Genomic DNA, 20,218 nt, shown 5'->3' with positions numbered 1-20,218 from the left:
AGAGAATCTTTCAAAAAAGGCCACAATAAGTGCTTCTCATTATGCTAAGTATTTTGCCTACAAGAAATCTGGGGATGGATATTTTACAAGGGCATGTAGCAAGAGGTCAAGGGGCAATGTATTTAAACTGGAAGAGGGGAGATTTCCATTAGACATTAGGAGGAAATTGTTCACTTTGAGATGGTGAGACACTGGAACAGGTTGCCCAGAGACGCTGTGGAGACTCCGCCCCTGGAAATGTCCAAGGGCAGGATGGATGGGGCTTTGAGCAACCTGGTCTAGGGGGTGGTGCCCATGCAGGGGGGTTTGAACAATGTGATCTTTGAAGACCCAAAAGCATTTTATGATTCTATGATTTTTCTAGTGTAGGGTCCTTCTTGGAGGATCAAAGATCAGATCCTTAGTCTTGGATTAAAAGACAAGCCAAGCTTTCTGGTGAATTTAACAAAGGAAGTCAGTCTCCACTTTGTTCCATAGAGATTAATCACTCTGTTTAATAGTGTCAGTCCTGCCTGCTTGGACATGGAAATAATACTAGGTCAAATACCCAGGCTTAGGAGGTTCACTGATGGGATAACACAGTAAGCTCGTTCAACCAAAGCCTACACTAGCCCTGACCTTTCACCACGTTAAGGGCTGGACTAATTGGGGTTCTTTGACCTTGCTTTTTAGAACAGCTGTTTCTGCAATACCACAAAGTGTCAGTTTCTCCCAAAACACAGGAAAAAGGAAAGAATGGGAAATAAAGGACAGCTGAATAGAGAGCAAATGGAGAAAGGATAACCCATCATATGAAAAAGGCGAGGATGGATTGAGGAGTCACCATAAAATCACTATGATGGCTTTTTTATCTGGTGTTCTCTACAGATGGCTTTACAATTACCGGCAGTGTTTCTCTCTCTCTTTTCTTTTCTTAGATGTAGGCTTCAAAAGTGATTAGTGAGTTTGAGTGTTGATCTTAAGGCACTTTAACAAAGGTTGACTTTCAGAAGGCAGACACTTGCTTCTGAAAACCAGCAGACGTTCAACCATCTGAAGTTAAATATCTGTTTGTAAAGGTGCCTGCATCTTAATGTCTTATCTGTTTAGAGCACTTATGTTGATATAAAATGTATTATTCTTTTCCTCTGTGAACCTTGATGTGGGATTTCAGGTGTAGTATTAATTTTTGTATGAAGATAGAGCAAGACTGAGAGGAAAGAAATTACTTTTTAATTTCCTAGCTTGAAAATGATGAAAATCTTAATATTCAACAGATCTGTCTGCTCACAGGTGGAGCTGGACTAACTATGGGCCTGACTACTTCTTGCTTGCCAAATATTAACAAACTGTGCTGAAATTTTCCATGACTGGTGTCACTCAGGATTTTTTGGGGACAATTCCAGCTATGTCCTTCAAAGACAGAATTTTTATTGAAAAAAATTATTCATATAGTTGAAGACTGTATCACTTCACTGTGATACATAGATTCACGTAAGAAGTGAATCTGAATTACATTGCAGTCTTCACTTTGGAATGTCCTAAAGTTTTGAGTGACTAATCTTACAATCTTAATATTCATTTAAGCTATGGATTTTTGAGGGAAGCAGACAAGAAACACAACAGCAACAACAAATTCTGCCTTGTAATAATACCATGCAACCATGACATAAATACATTTGATTTAATGATTTACAGTACCAAAATGGATTAAAGTATTTTAAAGAAATACCTATTGTTTCAGTTTTTCTATGCCTGACTCAGAGTTCAATTTAATTTTGAAGGACTTCAATGAGTTATAATAGTACAGAATTACAGTCATACCATCTCTCAAGGTTAACTTCGATAGTGATGACTATGACTTTACTGACGCCTTTTGTTCTTCAATTTGACAGTGGCCTTTTTACTTTAAATTACTTCTGTGCCCTCATGTGGTTCTTGTTTAGGAACTCTCTAAAAAATTATTCAAAAATTCACACAGACAACCAACTTGAAAACCAAAGACAGTTATTATAAGATACTTTTAAGAATTATAAGTTATTATAAGATAGTGGTTTGAAAATACCTATTTCACCTTCAAATTGCTTACTTAAGATGAGGGCACAATTTGCTAGTATAGTTTCCTTCACACTGTTCTAGGAAACTATAAAGTTGATAGAACATGCAGTTAATTCCTCTCACCCTCTATCCTTCACAGACCACTACACAAACATAGCAACGTCTTAATGACACAGAGTAAGATTCTTCCATCTACTGTCTATATTTTTTCAGCACTTACCCTATGCTTTTTAATCCTTTATTTATTGTTGAGAAGAAATATTTAAGATTGGGAGTACAACTCTCGGCTGCTACACATCAAAATTTTGATGGTTTCTTCTTTAATAGGGCATCCTTAAATTCTTTTTAGAAAAACTCCCCAAAATCTCCCTCTTAAAATAGGCATCAGTTCCAACTGTCCTTAACAGGACTGCTGGTACTCCAAAGCTGAGCTCTGTCTTCCTTGTTCCCAAATCAAAGTCATGTTTCCTTCAGGAAAAAAAAGGCAGTGCCCTATGTCCTCACAAGGACTACCTATCATACATGGTCAGCATGCCAAATGAAAACCTATTTCAAGTCTGCAACCCAAATCAGGACTTCCATATGTATTCACTCAGTGCTTCTTTCTTAAGCAACATATACTGACTGCCACCTCTCAAGCACCAAGTCGGTTCTTATTGCAGAATATATGCACACAAATACCTCTACGTGTAAAATACCCATTTGAAGGCTGTGATGCCCATGTCTGACATGATTAGCATTCTTTTTCTTTTTTTTTTTTTCTTTTTCTTAGGACAAGATAATAATCACAATAAAACTCAAGAATAAGGCAATACTGACCTCTATCAATGACACATTTTAGAACACTTGAGTTTTAGCTGGCTCAGGCAGAATTGATAGCAGAGATTAGAACCAACGGTAAAACACAGCAACAGAATTAGAATGAAAAGCAACAGCTTCCATCAAGTTTAAATCAGGGAGAATAGCAGCAAACCTCCTTTGGACTGTGGTCATAACCACTGTGACACGAGTTGAATGCAGAGACTGTTAGAGCTTGTATTTGGCATAACTAGTTCCTGTTTGACCTAAGAAAAAAAGCGTAATTGCAGCAGACCCAAACAGCAGCAGCAGCAGCAGCCGGGCAGCCAGCGGTGACATTCCACCCGGTAGGAAACAGAAGCCTTATAGAGCACTCACTTTCCCAGGAAGTCCCACACTAACCCCCCTACGTGTTGCGGTGCAGGGACCGACACCTGGTAGGGAAGGTGCAATTTGCGGGAGGCGTGCTTGCTGAGAAAAGGCATAGTCAACAAAACCCCCGCACGCACGGTGAAAACAAAACAACTCGTGGAACCAGGACGTGACAGTACAAAGGGAAAGAAAAAGCAAGGAAGGGGACAAAACGCAAAATTAAAAGTTACAGAGAGACAGGAGGTTATGGAAGGGCAATACAAAAAGCAAACAGTTAGTTACAAAGAAAGTTAGCAACCAGACAGCTACAAAACCCTCTACACCACCACAATCCAGGGACAGAAAGAGAATTTATAGGGCTGTTCACCCACAGAAGAAATGTGAACTTATGGTCCACCTTCCCGTAAGAAAAAGTAAGATCCTACCCACAGAGAATGTAAATTAATGAGGTTGTGCTTTCAATCTTATGTTGATTCAAGTATTTTTCAAACTTTTGCATAGCATGCACCATATTTAACACATTATTTTTTGATATCTTGCCTCCCAATTGACAGCTGAAAAGGTCCCCTACTCAGAAATAGCAACAGTTACCAAAGAGCAGAAGCATTTCCCTCTTGATTTTAATTTGAACTGAAGGCAGCTTTGCCATCATTGAAAATGCTTATGAGAACAGCTTTTCATTTCTTTTTCCTCTGCTTTTATCTTTTCTCCTCCTCTTTTCCTCTATACATACCTCCCTAATAGGTGACTAACTTCTTCTCTTCTATGGAAGACAATGTCTCCTGACAGTGGTCTACTTGTCCCAGATAACAAGCATAAGGAGAAACTTGAGGAAGAGACTCTTTTGGAAAATGCAATTTTTTTTTAGTACAGTTATTCCTTGAATGTGACTTGTTTCTTCTCCTCTTGCTCTACATGGAATTATTTATTCTTTCCAGGAAACCAAGACTCTAGCTCTAAAACATCCTTGTAACATGCCCAGATACATCAGTTCAGCCATGAAAGCATACTTTATAAACAAGCATAGTAGATAAAACCAGGACCAACCTATAAGTTTAAGAGGGTTGTTAACATCTCTGTTTTGTGTAGATCACAAGGAGAAAGCAAGTTTCCAGAGAAGATGGGGTTGAGGGAGCAGTTGAAACAAACTAAGGCCAAATAAAAATTTCAACAATTCTTCAGAAAAAGAGAAATTGATAGTCAAAACCTCACTGCAAAGTATCTGAAACCCTGTGTCTTTTTCTCCAGTGCTGTGATTGTATTACAGTTCCACATGAAAAATCATTCCAGGTGTTGATATTTTGCTAATGCACCACACTAACAATATGCACCTTAGGTGTCTACATCTTGAAGACCTTTTCCATTTTCATTTCCACCTACAGTGATTCAAGAATGTGAATATTCTTAGATTTTTTTCCCCCTCTTGATTTACATGGCTGCTGGCAATCACATAATAACAAAAGTAGCCTTTTCTTTGACATAGCTGAAAAAAATACTCTAATTACTAGCAAAAAAAAAAAAAAAAAGAAAACATATTCTATGTTATCTTGGTACTGCTAGAAAAGATGACAGTCAAGAAGAGGACGACTCCCTTTTTTGTTACTTTTTAGGAGTGAAAATCAGGTGGTAAGAAAGAATGAAGAGTCAAAGTATTCACCAAATTGCTAGGGAATGATGTCCAGTCACTTGGGGTCTTGGGGTTTTTATGCTGTCATTGATACAGTAAGTGTTTGGTCTGCAACTGAAACAGCAAGAAACTACCCCTGTACACATGAAAAACAGTAACTGCTTTGCAGATCTCCTGAACTGCATCTTTCAAAATAAAAAGTTCCTTTCTAGCTCTTTGGACACTGGGTGTCAATGCATTTATCTGTAATGGAGAAGGGGGCCCATCTTAATTTCGCTTCTGTGTGTTTTGGTTTTTTTGTTGTTTGTTTTTAGCTTGTTTGGGGTTTTTTTGTTGTTGTTCCTTTCTAGACTATAAACTCCTTTGATTATTGGCCATTTATGTGTGTTTACTCAGAGGTTGATACTTCCAGTCCCAATCTTGATTACAATTTCTGAATGCTAATGTAATGAAAAAATCCTACTTCCATTAAAGGCTTGCACAAGAAAGCCCTCTTCTTGCCATTCCAGTCTCTGCTAGGAATCAGGTTGAGGAAATGATTAATATTTTTTACTTGTTTTTCCAAAACAGTAATTTCTTCTGCACTCATAAAAAGCTAAGGCACTATGAACATATTTCTTCCCCACACCTTATTCCTAACAGAAGTTTGCTGCTCATGACCTGATCCCTAGTCAACCTGCATGCTCTTAAGATGGTGAACTCCACACCGCTAAGGGACTGAAAAAAATCACACAGGCAAATATGACTTGTAACTGCTATTTAACTTTTTCATGCCTACACTAAATGTACCTACTCTATCAAACTATTGCCTGAAAGTTCTGGTGAATATATAGTTTATCAATGGGCTGAAAGTTGTATCACTTAGAAAAAAACAGGGAAGACATACCCTTATTTTTGGGTGTTCAAGCTTACACTATAGGTATACCAAATTTTGGTTAAATAAAACAACTTAAAGAAAACTAACAGCATGCTGCTTACAATCACAAAGAGAGAAGAAACCCAGCTGACAAGTTGAACTGTTCCACAGCTCTTGTCACTTGCAAAGAAACAAGAATAGACTTCTTAGAAAAAAGTTTTTAAAGTAATTCAGAGGTACCCATAATTTGACAATCATCAAGCCAATGAACAGTAACAATTGCCATGATGCAGAACCTGAAATGTCCTCTACTCAGTTCCCCTAATCTTCCTGACGCTAAATGCAGAGCAGTTAAATAGTGATAGGATAGAAAACAGAAAGACTATTCTGGCACAAAGCAATTAGAAATAAGAAAATTTCCATCTTGCTGTTCCAAGTTAGTGATTCTTCACTGAGAATTGTAAAAGAAAATCCGCAAACAGAAATTCCCTCTTGGGCCACTGTAAGGTAACAAAATGGCAGAAAACAGATTCTGTTTCCAGTCTTTCCCAGTATCTACTATTGATAATTGTGATGCAAACATCATGGAATCATTATGATTTTTGTTTGGGACATTAAAGTCTAGAAAAATTACCTGAGCTTCCTGGCTCAACAGGAAGATGGAAAATGCTGAAAAGTGCTGAATCACATTTTGTCTGTCCAAAAGCAAAATTGTTAATTCAGCTTCATATGAGCCAAATTTTACCTGTGTCCCTACCATTATAAAAAAATTTCAATGCCACCAGTTACCTCAGTAACTGATATCACAAGCTCTTAAGCCCATTTTACTTGTTCGTTTTTTGGAGAACAGTGCCTGAGGAGTTTATCAAATGAAAAGAACAAATTGTTCTGCAAACACACCACAATATTGTTAGCTTTTCTTATCACCTCCATGCCCTCACAGCTCTATCTACCCTTCTAGTTCTCTCTGTATCAGCCCTATTTTTGAGCAGCCAGGTAATGAAAGCACAAGTAAGACACCTTTTTGCTGAAAATCTACCAAATAATGGAGTAATGGCAGAAAAACACTGAACACTTTCCCAAAATAGGCACTCCGAAGTTTTTAAGACAAGAAAAAGGGACTAAGTTATCTCTAACTTTAACCAGCTCCTTTGCTCCTCTAGTAACTTTATACCATTCTCACCTCTCCAGTTCGGCTATCTTCTTATCCTTATCATTCTTCTCATTTTCCATCTCTTTCAAGATTTCCAGAAGACGATCCACTTCAGCTTGAGCCTTGCTAGATTCTTCCCGATACCGCGTTACCTCCCTTTCCAGCTGCTGCATACGATCGCTCAGCTCTTGGCTGGACCTTGCCTCCAGTGTTGCCTCATGAGCCTGTGAGATAAATGTTCAAGAAAAACACTTCACTCACACTTTTGTATTTTACAGATACCATGACGACTTAAAAATGCTATCTGAAGATCTGTTTAAAAATGGCAAGACTAACTATTGCATGGAAATAAATATACAGGGAAATACTTTATAGGAAAAGAAAAATTCAGAAACAAATCAAGTATTTAAATCCAGAATAAAAAAAATAAGGTGTTTTTTTTTTTATCTGAAACAGCCAACATATGAAAAAAGTAAAAATACAAAAAAAGTTAAACTTCCTGGAAAGGAAGAAAAAAGAAAAGTATATGTGAGTGGGTATAAAAATGACCCACTTTACCCACAATACTTTGGACATTTTTATCTAGATAATCTAGAAAAACAAATCAGAGGTTAATAGCGTTCATTAGCTACATCAGTATGCAAAGTGTTAGATAGATTCACATAGATGATACTGATCTACAGAAGTCCTTGCTACTTATCTGAGCCCTACAGACTAGGACTAATATGAATATGGCTACTTACTGAAACTACCTTTGCTTAGGAAAAACAATTTTTAAAAATCAGGCTATGGGCACAAAAAGCATCAGAGGAGTACAGAGAAAATTACCCCAATTAAGAGGTGTTGTGTTTTTGTTTGGGGTTTTTTTATGGCTTGGTTTGCTATAAAAATCATTATTTATTAGTAAGATTAATCCAACAATACCCAAGCGTATTAAAGACAATGAAAAAGCAGTGTTTATGATAGAATGTAAACCAGCAGACTAAGGACTATCTTTTAATTCTCCCCCCTGCCCCTCTACTCTTGGATCTTCAACTGCTATTCAATATAAACTTCAGAATTGTTCAAATTTGATTCAGTGAATAGCAGGTTTGGTGGAGCTATATTGGCAGCCAAGACTGCCTGCAAACTCAAAGCCTTTCTCTTCTTTGAAACAAGCCTAAAACAGAAAACAAGACTACAGACTTTTCCCCCCGTGTGTACCTGCAGAAAGTTTTTTACAAGCTGCCAGCATTGTGCTCCATAGCACAGTAAATTTAAACCAAACAGTATAGGACTCTGTTGCTTTTAAAGGTAATTGGACAGAACTGCAGGAGCATAAAACTCAGGGTCAGAAGTTGCTGTTTCCCAAGAACCAAATGACAGCAAAAGTACACTTGGTTAAATCTGTTTAGTTATTCAGCAAAATGAGACTGAATGAAAATATCTGTTCATTGACCCCAACATTTTGCTTCTAAGTGTCTTGTTTTAAATTAGCTCCATTAAAACCAAGGCCACATTCTAGTGAAATCCAGGATAATGTCAGAGCAGAATATTCTAGAACTGAAGAACATCTTGATGCTGGTCTTTACTGGAAGTGTGATGTTGGGATGGATCTGGGTTTCCCCAATACTGGAACATTTCATGTTTCAGGGCCTTGGCCTTCCAGATCCTGAGTGTTGATGCTGTTTCGGTTTGTTTGTTGTTTTTTTTTTCTGAAGAAAGAATTCCAGAAAGCTGGAGGAGCTGCACAGTATTTTTATCCTAGGAAAAAATGCTTGGCAATGCCCAGGTCTCCCAGGCAGATCTCAGCAAGAGTGCCCGGTAAGCACAGATCCTGGAAGAGCAGAAACCTTTCCTGAGGCAATGTATTTTGGAAGTCTTAAAAGGCTCCTACTTCTGAGGGCCCTTCAATTCAAACCTCAGCACTCCTCTGCCACCAAGATTCAAGTCTGAAAAAATCCTGCCTCTGACTGAAACCTGGCTCCAAGTGCATCCCTGGTGAGCCTGGAAGCTTTGAGAAGCCTTTTGGAGTTAAAGTTGTCTACACTTCCAGATTCCTTACTGTCCCATAAGCACTTTGAATTATGCAGCCTTGGAAAGGGCTCTGCACTGCAAGTGGAAGTCTAATTAATGTATTGCCAAGGTAATACAGACTCCAGGAGGACATTGCAGCAATGAGACTGACAAGTGTGTCAGTTCCGTGAACAGCTGCAAGCATCAGGGAACATACTCTGCTGTGGGCATCAGTGGGTGTTCCTGAAATGTCTTACTGGGAATTCCAGCCTGCAGGAAATCTGAAATACTTAATTTCTTTTTCAACTATACTTAAATTTAAAACAAAAACTCTATCCTTCCCTCCTGAATACTATTTCGCAGGAACTGGGAATAGTGGTTTTTGGGGCACCTATATTCTCCTAAGAGACACTTTGTATAGAGTTAAGTCTGGTTTTCACCAGAGGCAGAGCCTGAATTCATCCGTACTGGATTTAGGTATGTTTCCAACATCTCAAATTGTTTGTTTTAATAAGTACTCTCCAGACACTTTAAAGTAATCCAGAATACATACTCAGATAAACAAGAAATTTATTTAAAATAAAGCAAAGCTAGGCTGTTATCCTGGATTACTAAACTCCCTAATTCAAATTATAACATCTAATGCAGTTCTACTGTCAGGACAGTTCTGATTTATATTACTTTGTGTTAATAAAAGCATCACCACAGCAACCCAAGAGACACTCCTGAGAAGAGGAAATCAATTTTCTTTTGTAGAAAATTAGCTAACAAGTCAGTGTGTCTGGTTCTTATAGAACGAGAGGGCTATTTACATGACATAAATTATTAGTTAAGACACATAACACATGTTATTTGTATATAATGCACATAAGTATGGATAGTTTCACCTAACACAAAGTGAGCGTTATGTGATATGGTGTAAACTGGAGACCACTTCCTGAGTTGTGAATTACTGACTGAGTGACTTCGGTCCATTTTGTGGCTTATGTACAAAATACGTGTTACTTGACCATATCTAAAATCCTACTGGATTAATTTATTGTATAGGAGAGAAAACCAATGCATTTAGAGGTTTCCCACAAACTCACATCAAGATCTGGAACAGATGAAATTGGCTACCTTCCCAATGCCACATTGTGCAAAATAATTCAGCAGTGGTTTTTTTTAATTGAAAAGAAAATTAAACACAAATAATGAATTCCTATATTCACAGTAAAAAAACAAAACACCAAACCAAGCAACCAAACAGTAAAACAAAAACAAAGAAGCAAACGCAACTTCCCTCACCTACCAAAGGTGTACAAAAATTCCAAAATCAGGTGGGAATTTCATTTTCAAAACATACATGACAAATGCACTAACAGTTTCTGCTGTACTAAGAGACTGTAAGCAGTGCATTTTGATAGATTCAACTTTCAGCTCTACCTGAGACAGCATTTCTAAATCTGCAACCTCTTCATATAGTTACAAACAAAAACTAAAATGTGTAGAATTATGATGAAAAACGAATAAATTTTAAAAGCAGCTTGCTTAGGGTAAAGGGAACATTGCACTTTCTCCTCAAATGAGAAATTAAAAACTTATGTCTACATTGAGTTTACCCGATAACAGGCTATTTTAAAAATCTTAACTGTTACTACTGACCCTGTCATTAGCTCTCCAGGTCTGCTCCCATGTGGGGTAAAACAATTGAATTTAAACTACTTTCAAGAGCACAATCAAACTTGCACATTTGATGCTGCACTGAGATGCAATAAGAAACACAGTCACGTTTTAGCTCAAAAGCAGCACCTTCTTAAGCTATGTTTTTATTAGCAAAACTCATCTGATCAGTATTAATTTTAACACTTTGTCAGTGTGAATTTAATTTGAAATTCTGAGTGGTTCAGGACTGAGAACAGTTTAAGCTTACTACTTAGTTTAATCTTACTACACTGGATATGCTCTCAAAGTTCTTTGCGGGGCTATAAACTAAGAGGTGGTTTAACAGCTTTCTGCTTTTCTGCTCTTAGCCATCATTTCCCATCTGGAATGTGGTAAGTGATGGGGTGAGTACTTCAGGTACCTAAAGAATAAAAGAAAGAGTGATTGTTCCTCAAATAAATGTACTATAACTTCTATTGCTTCCACATAAAATCAGTGGACAAAGCCAACTTCTACAACTAGAACAAAGATGGCCAATGTTTCACAGACATAACAACTATTTACAGATGGAAAGGAGAAGACGACAAAACACATTTAACAGATTTTTCTAAGTTGATATTTCTCATGCCAAAAAAGTCTTTACTAAGAGGAAAGGTGATCTTACACAGCTTAAATTGTGCCAGAAGCAGGGAAGAACACAATAGCACAATAGCACATCTAATTTAAAGCCTCTAAAATGTAAGTAAAAATTCCAAACATTATGACTAAGATTCCAAATCAATATTCCTAAAAGATTAACTAAATCACACAGCAAGTAATTCACAGCAAACACTTTCTACTTTTACCTATGAATTGAGACAGCACATTCAGTTTTACATTTCATGTACAAATGTTGCCAAGAACTTTTGGCCACAAAGTAGAAGTTCCCAAGAATTTGAAATTCCATTTTAATCCACCCTTCTACCTCCAAGTGTGCCTCAGATCTGCTAAAAATAGCAAAACCACACACAAATACAAAAGAACATTATGACTATTTAGTGCAAAAGACAAACACATGTAACCATTTTCTTCATTTTTCCTATTGTAAAGGCAGCAATTCAAGTGATAAAACATGTGCTGCCTTCTATCCTGTCTTTATTACTTTCAACAAAATTATTAATTTGAAAAACAACCTGACTTCTTCCTATTTTAGTTTCATTGTTCTAAACACTATGCACTACAACAGCTTTTCATAAAGGCTGTACTGGAAGTTAGAGGCTCAGAGAATTCTCTGATATACTGTGCACCATTAAAATTTGAGTCTGCCAGAGAGAGTTATTTGTTACCTTATTATTGATAAAATATGTTAAACGGTTAGTCTATGTTAATGTAACTGTATATTTTTGACAGTGAATAAGCAAGTATTTGGTGGGAATCATGTAAAGAAGATGGCTGAAAGTCTAAATAAGAGAAAGATGCCTTGAGAAAATCCATTACTGAAAAAAAAGATCTCTTCAGAAATCGATGAATTTCCATAGTCATTATCAAACATTAACAATTATCTCCCAGCAGACTTTAAACCAACACAAACAGTGTTGTACCAAGACAGAGAAGAAATGCCTGGATAATAGTTGTCTTTGTGAGTATACCTCAGCCCCCTCTGAGCCAGGCTTTACTCACATGGCACAAGCTACTGCTTCACAGGAACAGAGCTTCGTTCAATGTGCTGAAGGGATTTACACAAGTAACTGCCATATATTGAGTATTTGATTTTTGATATGCAGTGTATGGCTCTAGGCCTTGTTTACTCTAAATTACACTGAAAAAAAATACCTATTTTCCCAGTTTTCATTCTGTCATGCTTATCATGACTGTAGGCTATTGGCAAATGGTAACTAACCACTTTATAACTTCTGTCATGCTTATCATGACTGTAGGCTATTTCTTGGCAAATGGTAACTAACCACTTTATAATACCACCAATGGGAAATGAGCATGCATTAGTATAACATGTGCAGGTGAAAAAATATCCTGCCTTATTCACTTAATGCTTCCCTATGACTAAAAACCATATTTTGTCATCTAATTCCTCTAGATGATTACCATCTTCCTCACATATCTCTGCCTCATTCTTGGAGCATTTTTCACACCACAGTGAAGAATGCAAGAGTCTGGCCGACAATCATTTAGTTAAAAAATGTTATAAATACTCCTTCACAATGAAAAATGAGAAGGCTACACAGTGTCTTATCAGCAATTTCCTAGCTTTTGGATATTTAATTCTTCAAAATGAATGTTATCTTAATAAGGTTTCTGGAAGGAGTAGAGTAGGTAAGTTTAATTTTTTTAATTTTAAGAGAATTAGGTGGAAAAATCCTCCAACTTTCCACTGCGTAAGTTGATGCTGACATGGTCACGAACCATCAACCAGACTGGAACTTTGAAAGCCACCACACAGGCTTTTCTACCTTATATTCCATGTTGCCAACATGACACAGTTTGTTCACACATTTGGTATTTTTTGACTTCAGAGTAATGGGGAGTCTGATAAATTTTGCATGCAATTGTAGATTTTGCAGAGAATATGCTCTCCTGGGCATAAATTCCCCTGTCTATTTGCACCAAGTACAATCCTTCTGTACCGTACCTCATTTCCCCAGTCTTTTACCAACAGATACAAAATCCACTCTTCCTATCCAAGCAGATTCCACCAATCTACCAGTTCTCCTCATTCTCTTCCTACCACTCCTTTTCAGGTTCGGGGGATGTTTTGCACAGTTAGTTCTATCCAACAGCACCTGCACAGCATGTAGTGCCATGTCTTCTGCCCACATGAAACTCGTACACCCTGTCTTCCTCAAGTCTCAGGTTTCCAGGTTATTCCAGTTTCTCACTCCTCCCAGCAAAATGCAACCTGCTTTTCTCCTCCCAATGGCAACTTTGAGTACTGATTTCCAATCCTAACAGTTTGTCTTGACCTGTTCTACACACTGAGATGCTGATTCCTGCTTCTGCTGTATTTATATCAAGCATCTGCTTGAAACCAGCATGCTATTTGGTGAGTAAACTCCTTGGCATTGTTGCTGCCTGCTCAGAGGACCTGATCTAGAATAAGCTGTGGCAATGGAGACATGGGGAAGGTCCTCCTCCCTCTTCAGGACGGGATAAAGCCAGTGCAGCTGGAATCTTCAGGAAGTATAATTGCTAAATCTAGCTCTTTACTAAGCAAATACAAATAAACAAAGTATTTAACCTTGAACCACTTCAGACAGATTTGAAAAAGGCCTTAAAAAATATCTGGTACAAGGACCAGACCTTTTAATAAAAAAATACCAGTGTTAAAAAAAGACTCAAATCAACGTGTTTCTGTATTTTGTTCCTGAGAACAGTGAGCTGTTATGGCTGAGAGTTTCTTTCAAATACAAAAAACCAAACAAAATCTCAAACTGAATTAAACAATCTAAGAAACTTCAGCTAAAAGATTTAAAAGGTTTTGCAAAATGATAAAAATTGTTTAAAAAAATCTATTCAATAGGATGTATTAAAGAAGTTTAGCAACAGACTGAACTAGTGTCATCTTCAGGTTAGGAGGCTAGCAAATTATTTTAAAGTGGAGGAAGGAATCAATTTACCAGAAAAGCTTTGAGTCTGCTTTTCATACCTGAACACACAAAATAAATAAATACATATTTCCATTTGAGGAAAAAATATTTACCGTCGGGAAATACTAAATAAATAAATCCTTCAAATGCCATATACACTAACCTTGTATCCTATAAGATTATTTTTTTTTTCTAATATTTGTGCACCAAATACCTTAGAGTATTTATTAATGACTGCGTTTATATGTAAATAACTCAAAATGTAGTGTAGGAGTTTTTATGCCCTAGCCGACTATTCATTGTTACTTCTGATGGTCCTAACAATACACTTTTCCCTATTGCACACCACAACTCTCTTCCCAAATCTAGTCCCATAAATGCATTGTATTATCTGCTCTATTAAAATTATTTCTAATATGGGATGTTGCAAAACCTGAACTATATAAGCACCAGGAATTCTCTGAACTCCAGACAACAATTGTCAGGATAGACAACTACACCTACTTTGAATATTATCAAGAGTAACACAAATACCAGCCTTCTAAAAGTTTCATAACACAATTTTCATGCACACAGTCACAAAAGAAATCTGACGGAAAATACTTTGGATTACATAATTTATGGTGTCAAGATATTATTATACAAACACTTCTTGAAAAGAGTGCTCCTTGACATCAAACAGAAGGCTGCTAACGGGATCCAAAATTAAACTGACATAGTACCACTGAGCTTAATGGTTACACAAGTTTTTACACAATCTTTTCCTTGCCATAACTTAATTATTATTTCTAATGCACTGCTGTATTTGGTGTAACAGAATATTTTAATGCAAGAAGCTTGATTTGCATGGAAAAGTTACATTCTTGCTCTGAAAATGCACAGGCAATACAGATGAAAGAAAAGCTACAGGACAATTGAAGCTGCAGCAAAGGGGAGCAAAAATACTGGCACAATATTAAGCTGTCCAAACAAAAATGAAGTTAGATGAATGCAGCCAAAAAGTAAAAGCACCTGAGAAGGCTTTTTTGAGCATGACTGGTCAAACATAACATAGAATTTGTTTTGCATCCCTATGATCTATATCCACTACTGAAGTAATTCACCAATATACTCTGTTAGACCAAATATAAAAGCACAGGTGAATACACATGCAACACAAAATTACATGGGGCTGGCAATAGCCTCTCCGTTTGCCAGGGAACTTACTGGCTTGGATGGATGACTCAATAAAACTTCAGGATGCTAAAGGGAGAAAAAAAAATAGGAAAAGATGGAGAAAATTTGGGATAGGAACAATGTGAGAGAGAAAAAGAAAGGATGCAACAGGAAAATAATTGAACAGCTGCAACATTAAGTACTAAGACAACAGAATCTTAATTTGTGGCTTTAGCATGTATTACTAACCAGTTTTTGAAACATGAGAAGCATGGAGAGTAACCCTCGTGCAAGTTCCAAACTTGACATTTATTCCTCAGTATAAGTTTTGTCCAGTCCTGAAATACTTAACCTAGTACTGTAGGTTTACAGGTGTCAGTTTTACTAGTTGAGCAGAACTTTAATTCCTAGCGCTTCACTTGGATCACAAGACAGCTACATGGTTTAGAAAACTAATTCAGTAACTGAAACTATCTGAATGCTGAACACAACTGCTGTGTTTTTAATTTTGTTTTTACAAAACATCCTGATTTTCTTGGTAGCCTTTTTATTTCTAGGTTGCTATGTGGAATATATAATTTACCATCCCTTCTTTGAAAAAACACATCAGCAACTGAGAACAAATACAGTACTGCTACCTCATCGACCACTATTATCAGTAATATTTTCAGTTGTGGCAGGAAATCTGTTCACAAAAATAAAAAAGCACTAGAGCCTGTACAAGACCAAGCTAAAACTTGGAAAGCATAGAATTTGGGTACTGTCACTAGGTCATTTTCTCCTGTCTTTTGAAAGATATTATTCTCCTGAATTTGAAGGAAATACACCACAGCAAAAAAAACCCACATCTTCTGAGTGAGTCTGTTTAATCTAGAGGTATTTTCCTGGCAGGGGATCACTGCTAACATTCTCTGATGAAAAGACCCTAGAACTGCACCAAGGGAAAGTTTGTTAACATATGGTTTTGGACTTCTTTTCTCTTACCTTGATCCCTTTCAAAGAAGGAAAGTATCTATAGGGAGAAAAACTATGCACTGGAAATTAAGACAGACGAAAACTCGTTCATCGTTGTTGGAACAAATTCTAATATTAGTTGGTCTCTCCCAGATTATAAAAACAAAATTAAACAAAGCAGATTGGCTGGGAAGACAAGACAGAAAAAGCTAGGAAAATGGTATCCCAAAGAAAACAACTATAAGAAAAAGTTTTCACTATAAAACTATTTCATTAAAATACAAGTTTGAAAAAAGAGTTTCCTAAGAAAAAAAAAAAACCAAACAACCGCACAGCATAAAACCACTTCACAGAAAAACAGGCAGAGAGCCCCCTGTGTGTGATTTCCCCTTAATGATTCCATCTCAGTAAAAAAGGAGGCTATTTAAGGCAGGATACCAGGGCATGTAAACTCAATCGGGATTTATGGCTTGCTTGCAGTATTTGGAAACTCCCACAGTATCTCCTGCTGGCAGCAGGCTGGCAATTGAGCACAGAAGCAGTGACAGCAGAATAATTAGAATATTAAGCATAGATATTTGCATAATCATACTATGACTATTTAAAAAACCTCAATCCCAAATACGAAAAACTCTGCAGTGCTATTAAAAAAGATAGGGTTTAACATAAATTATTCATTAGTAAAAAGAGGAAAGAAAAATCATATCAGCAACTTTTCAGCACCCTGCACTCCACCTGGTTAATAATATTTCATTTTAGCGCAAAGTGAAACAACTTCTACAGAAAAAGTGGGACTTTGCACTGTTCATGATTTCTCAAAGGCTCACTGTTTAGAGATTAATAAGCTTTTTTCCAAACACTGCCCAAATCTTTTTTTATCTAATGGCTTAACAGTAGTCCAATTCAGTCTCTTTGGTCCGCTTCTTAACATCTAAGGCTAATAGATTTAACTGAAAGTACTCAAAACTCTTTTGGAAAAATAAGAGCAAAACAAGGCTGATGCTAGTCATATCTCCGTTCAAATGGTAAGGGAAACAATGTAAAAGGAAAAGCTTTTTGCCATTTGCTGTTAAAAGCTACACAAAAGAGTCCTTCCTGCATGTCTTATGCAAAACAGCACTAAGATAATGTAATAAAACTCAACATAATAAACCTCTAATTTGGTTTTAAACCACATGATCTTGTGTAGCCATTAGTTTTAAGGTTAATTATGACAGTTATTTGCAATGGTTGACAATGCAGATGTTTAAAACTGAGTTTTTAGAAGCTTTAAAATGGAATTGGATTATATATCATAAGTGTATCAAGTATGACAGGGAATTAACCCACCTTGAAAACATCAAACTGCCTAAGTAAATATCTGCAATGCATTTAAAGAGAGAAAGAGTTCTAAGTATACCTTTTTTCTACTTTTCTAAAAGTGGCAAAAAAACCCACATTGGCAAATAAAAAACAGCTGGAAAAAAAGTTTATTAATGAAATATGTAAACTTACTTATAAGTATAAAACATATTGAAGTGATTGCTATCTGTATTTACTTGAGTAACTACATGTAACCGTGACTTGGTTCGAGAAATCAGGGAGGATCAGTGGTAGAAGTGGACTCTCTCATACAGCTTGAGCTGAAGCAAATGCACACTAATTACATGAAAGCATACCTGGGCCCTAGAACTTCTATTCCTTTATAAAAGCCATTGTGAACTGACTTCTCAAAAAAAAACATCTTCCCATTGAATCTGAATGTTCTCTTGAATAAGAAGAATGCAGTAGCCCAGCATGACACACATTCTTAAAAAAAGGAATAAGGAATTGATTTGTCTCAGCAGGATTTGAGAGAGTACTTTAGGGTCTCTGCACAGGAGACCTGTAGGGCAGTTGTCCAAATGTCCTACTAAGCAGTAATACCTGAAGCAGAGGAAAAAATACCCAGAGCATGATGGAAGGGCTTTATACTGCACATTAGCAGTGATAGGCTATAATTTTTTTTCCCCATAGAACTGAAATGATCCTGAATTAATGAGGTGAGGCAGCTTCTTTGGATGGGAAGACGTGAATCTACCTCTGTTGACACTACAATGAATTTATATTCATTATTTTTCTCAGAATCTAATTAAGAATACAGTTATTTGTCCCACAGTTGTTCTGTACATATGAGCTATTTTCCCATTTTAACCCTCAAGAAAATGATCACAGGAGAATAATTCACCCTCTTGATTATTTCCTGAAAAAAAAAAAGATATTAGATTATAAAAATATATGGTCTTATGAATGGGCTCAGTGTCCTTGGGTAATGTTCCTGGATACCAGCTATTAAACACAATCCTCTCTAAGATGGAGTGACCAGAAACATGCCTAAAGGAATTATAATGAAGTGCTGTCATCACAGTGCAAGTTCACTGCATGTTCACTTTTTAGTTAGCTGTGCTTCACCAGATTTTGGTTGAGTCCACAGCCACTTATACTACTGATATACTCACTCTTTATAGTGAGTAAAGCAACCTCAGGGGAATCAGTGAAAAGCTGTAGATTTACAAATCCTAAACACAGAGACATGTTCCCTAAATAACTGAAGTTCCAGAACTTGTTTTTCATAACCTAGCTATTTGTTACATCCTCTTCCAGTTAGTTTTTGTTGTTTGTTTGTGGTTTCTTTTAAAGAAAGGAATTGTAACAACATTTTCCTCTGCAGTTGTCTGCCTACAAACTATCATCCAATTGCTATACCAATCTCTGGCAAATATTAGCTACAAGATATTCCGAAACTCATTATCAGTACCACACTGACAAAGGGTGAAACTGCAATTCCTGCCAGGGAATTCAAATAAAAGGGTCCTTCAGGACTTCTGAAACACTCACCTGCTCTATGGTACACTAAAAACAGTCTCTGAGACTGATTACATGTGCACAACTATTTACTCCTGCTAATGCACTTTGTTGATGCTGAATAACAGAACTGTTTATTCTGTGTAATAGAATAAAAAAGAAGAGCAAACACAGGTCTAGGTACACATATATGGAGTTTCATTTACACAGCATTCTCAGGTGTATTAACACCTTGCACCCACACAACAGAAATCCTAAACAGGTCTTAACTGATGACACATGATCATTCATTTGAGGAACCAGGACAGAGTCCTGAACTACAGCATGGGCACTCCTTTCCCTGGGTTAGATGTAAAGAAACAGCTATAGCTCCACAATCCAAGACTTAAATTTATTTTAAAATTTTTGTTGCCTCTTATCTTGTTCTAATTTTATAAACAGAAGCATTATCACTATTTTGGTTAGTGTGTTTTGTGCATCTATATTGCCTGCCCTTTTAAAATAAGTTAAAAGCAAATCAATGTTCCTCTAAACAGGGCAGTATTTATGCTTGTCCTGGTTTGAGCCAGGATGAAGGCAATTTACTTTTTACTGATTGTTTTTTTCTTCAGTGAGCTCTCTTAACTAGCAGCAAGTTTTACAGCTAGTGGACTTATAACACTGGAATATTTATAGATACTGGTGAGACATCAAGGACACTTTGCTCTGCTTCGGTTTCGGATGCTAAAGGAGCAGAAGAGACATATCTGCAACCCTCCTACGTTGGGAGGAGCAGACTAGACATATGGTAAAATCAGCAAACCAAAGTATTCCACTCCATATATCTATGTAAAGCTTGGTATAAATTCAGGGATCACAGAAGTCAAGCCCCTTCCTCCTGGCTTCTTCCTCCCTTCTCTTCCATCCATGGGTGTTGTCCAGGGAGGACTCTGTCTACCCATCATCATTGATCCCCAGGCCTGTGCATTCCTGACCCTCATAACTCTCCCCTCAGCTCCTGTCTGCTCTGCCACTCTCTCTGACAGCGCTCCAGGACATTTCGGAACTGCTCACAGCTCAGAAGATGCCATGGGAGTTGCTGGGGAATGGGGAAGGCAATAGGGGTTCTGCAGATTTCTGAACACATTTGTATATAATTGTACACATCTTCTTTTATCATTAGTATTTAATTAAAGCTGTCTAATTCATTTTTCAATCCGGAAAGTCTCTCTCTTATTTTTCTC

General features: G+C 37.0%; 1 protein-coding gene across 2 annotated transcripts in view; it reads right to left on the bottom strand.

Annotated features, from left to right (window-relative positions):
* The window catches only part of ERC1 (ELKS/RAB6-interacting/CAST family member 1), a 269,913-nt gene that overhangs the window by 148,868 nt on the left and 100,827 nt on the right, over positions 1-20,218 (bottom strand). For both annotated transcript variants that reach the window (XM_009995202.1, XM_009995203.1), the window contains one exon: positions 6,874-7,067. In XM_009995202.1, the coding sequence (XP_009993504.1) occupies positions 6,874-7,067 (194 nt within the window). The remainder of the gene's footprint in view (positions 1-6,873; positions 7,068-20,218) is intronic.

Source organism: Chaetura pelagica, unplaced genomic scaffold (genome assembly GCF_000747805.2).
Source record: "Chaetura pelagica isolate M959 unplaced genomic scaffold, ChaPel_1.0 scaffold343, whole genome shotgun sequence".
Classification (NCBI taxonomy): Eukaryota; Metazoa; Chordata; class Aves; order Apodiformes; family Apodidae; genus Chaetura; species Chaetura pelagica.
Note: the sequence above shows the minus strand (reverse complement) of the source record. Positions and strands in the feature narration are given on the sequence as shown.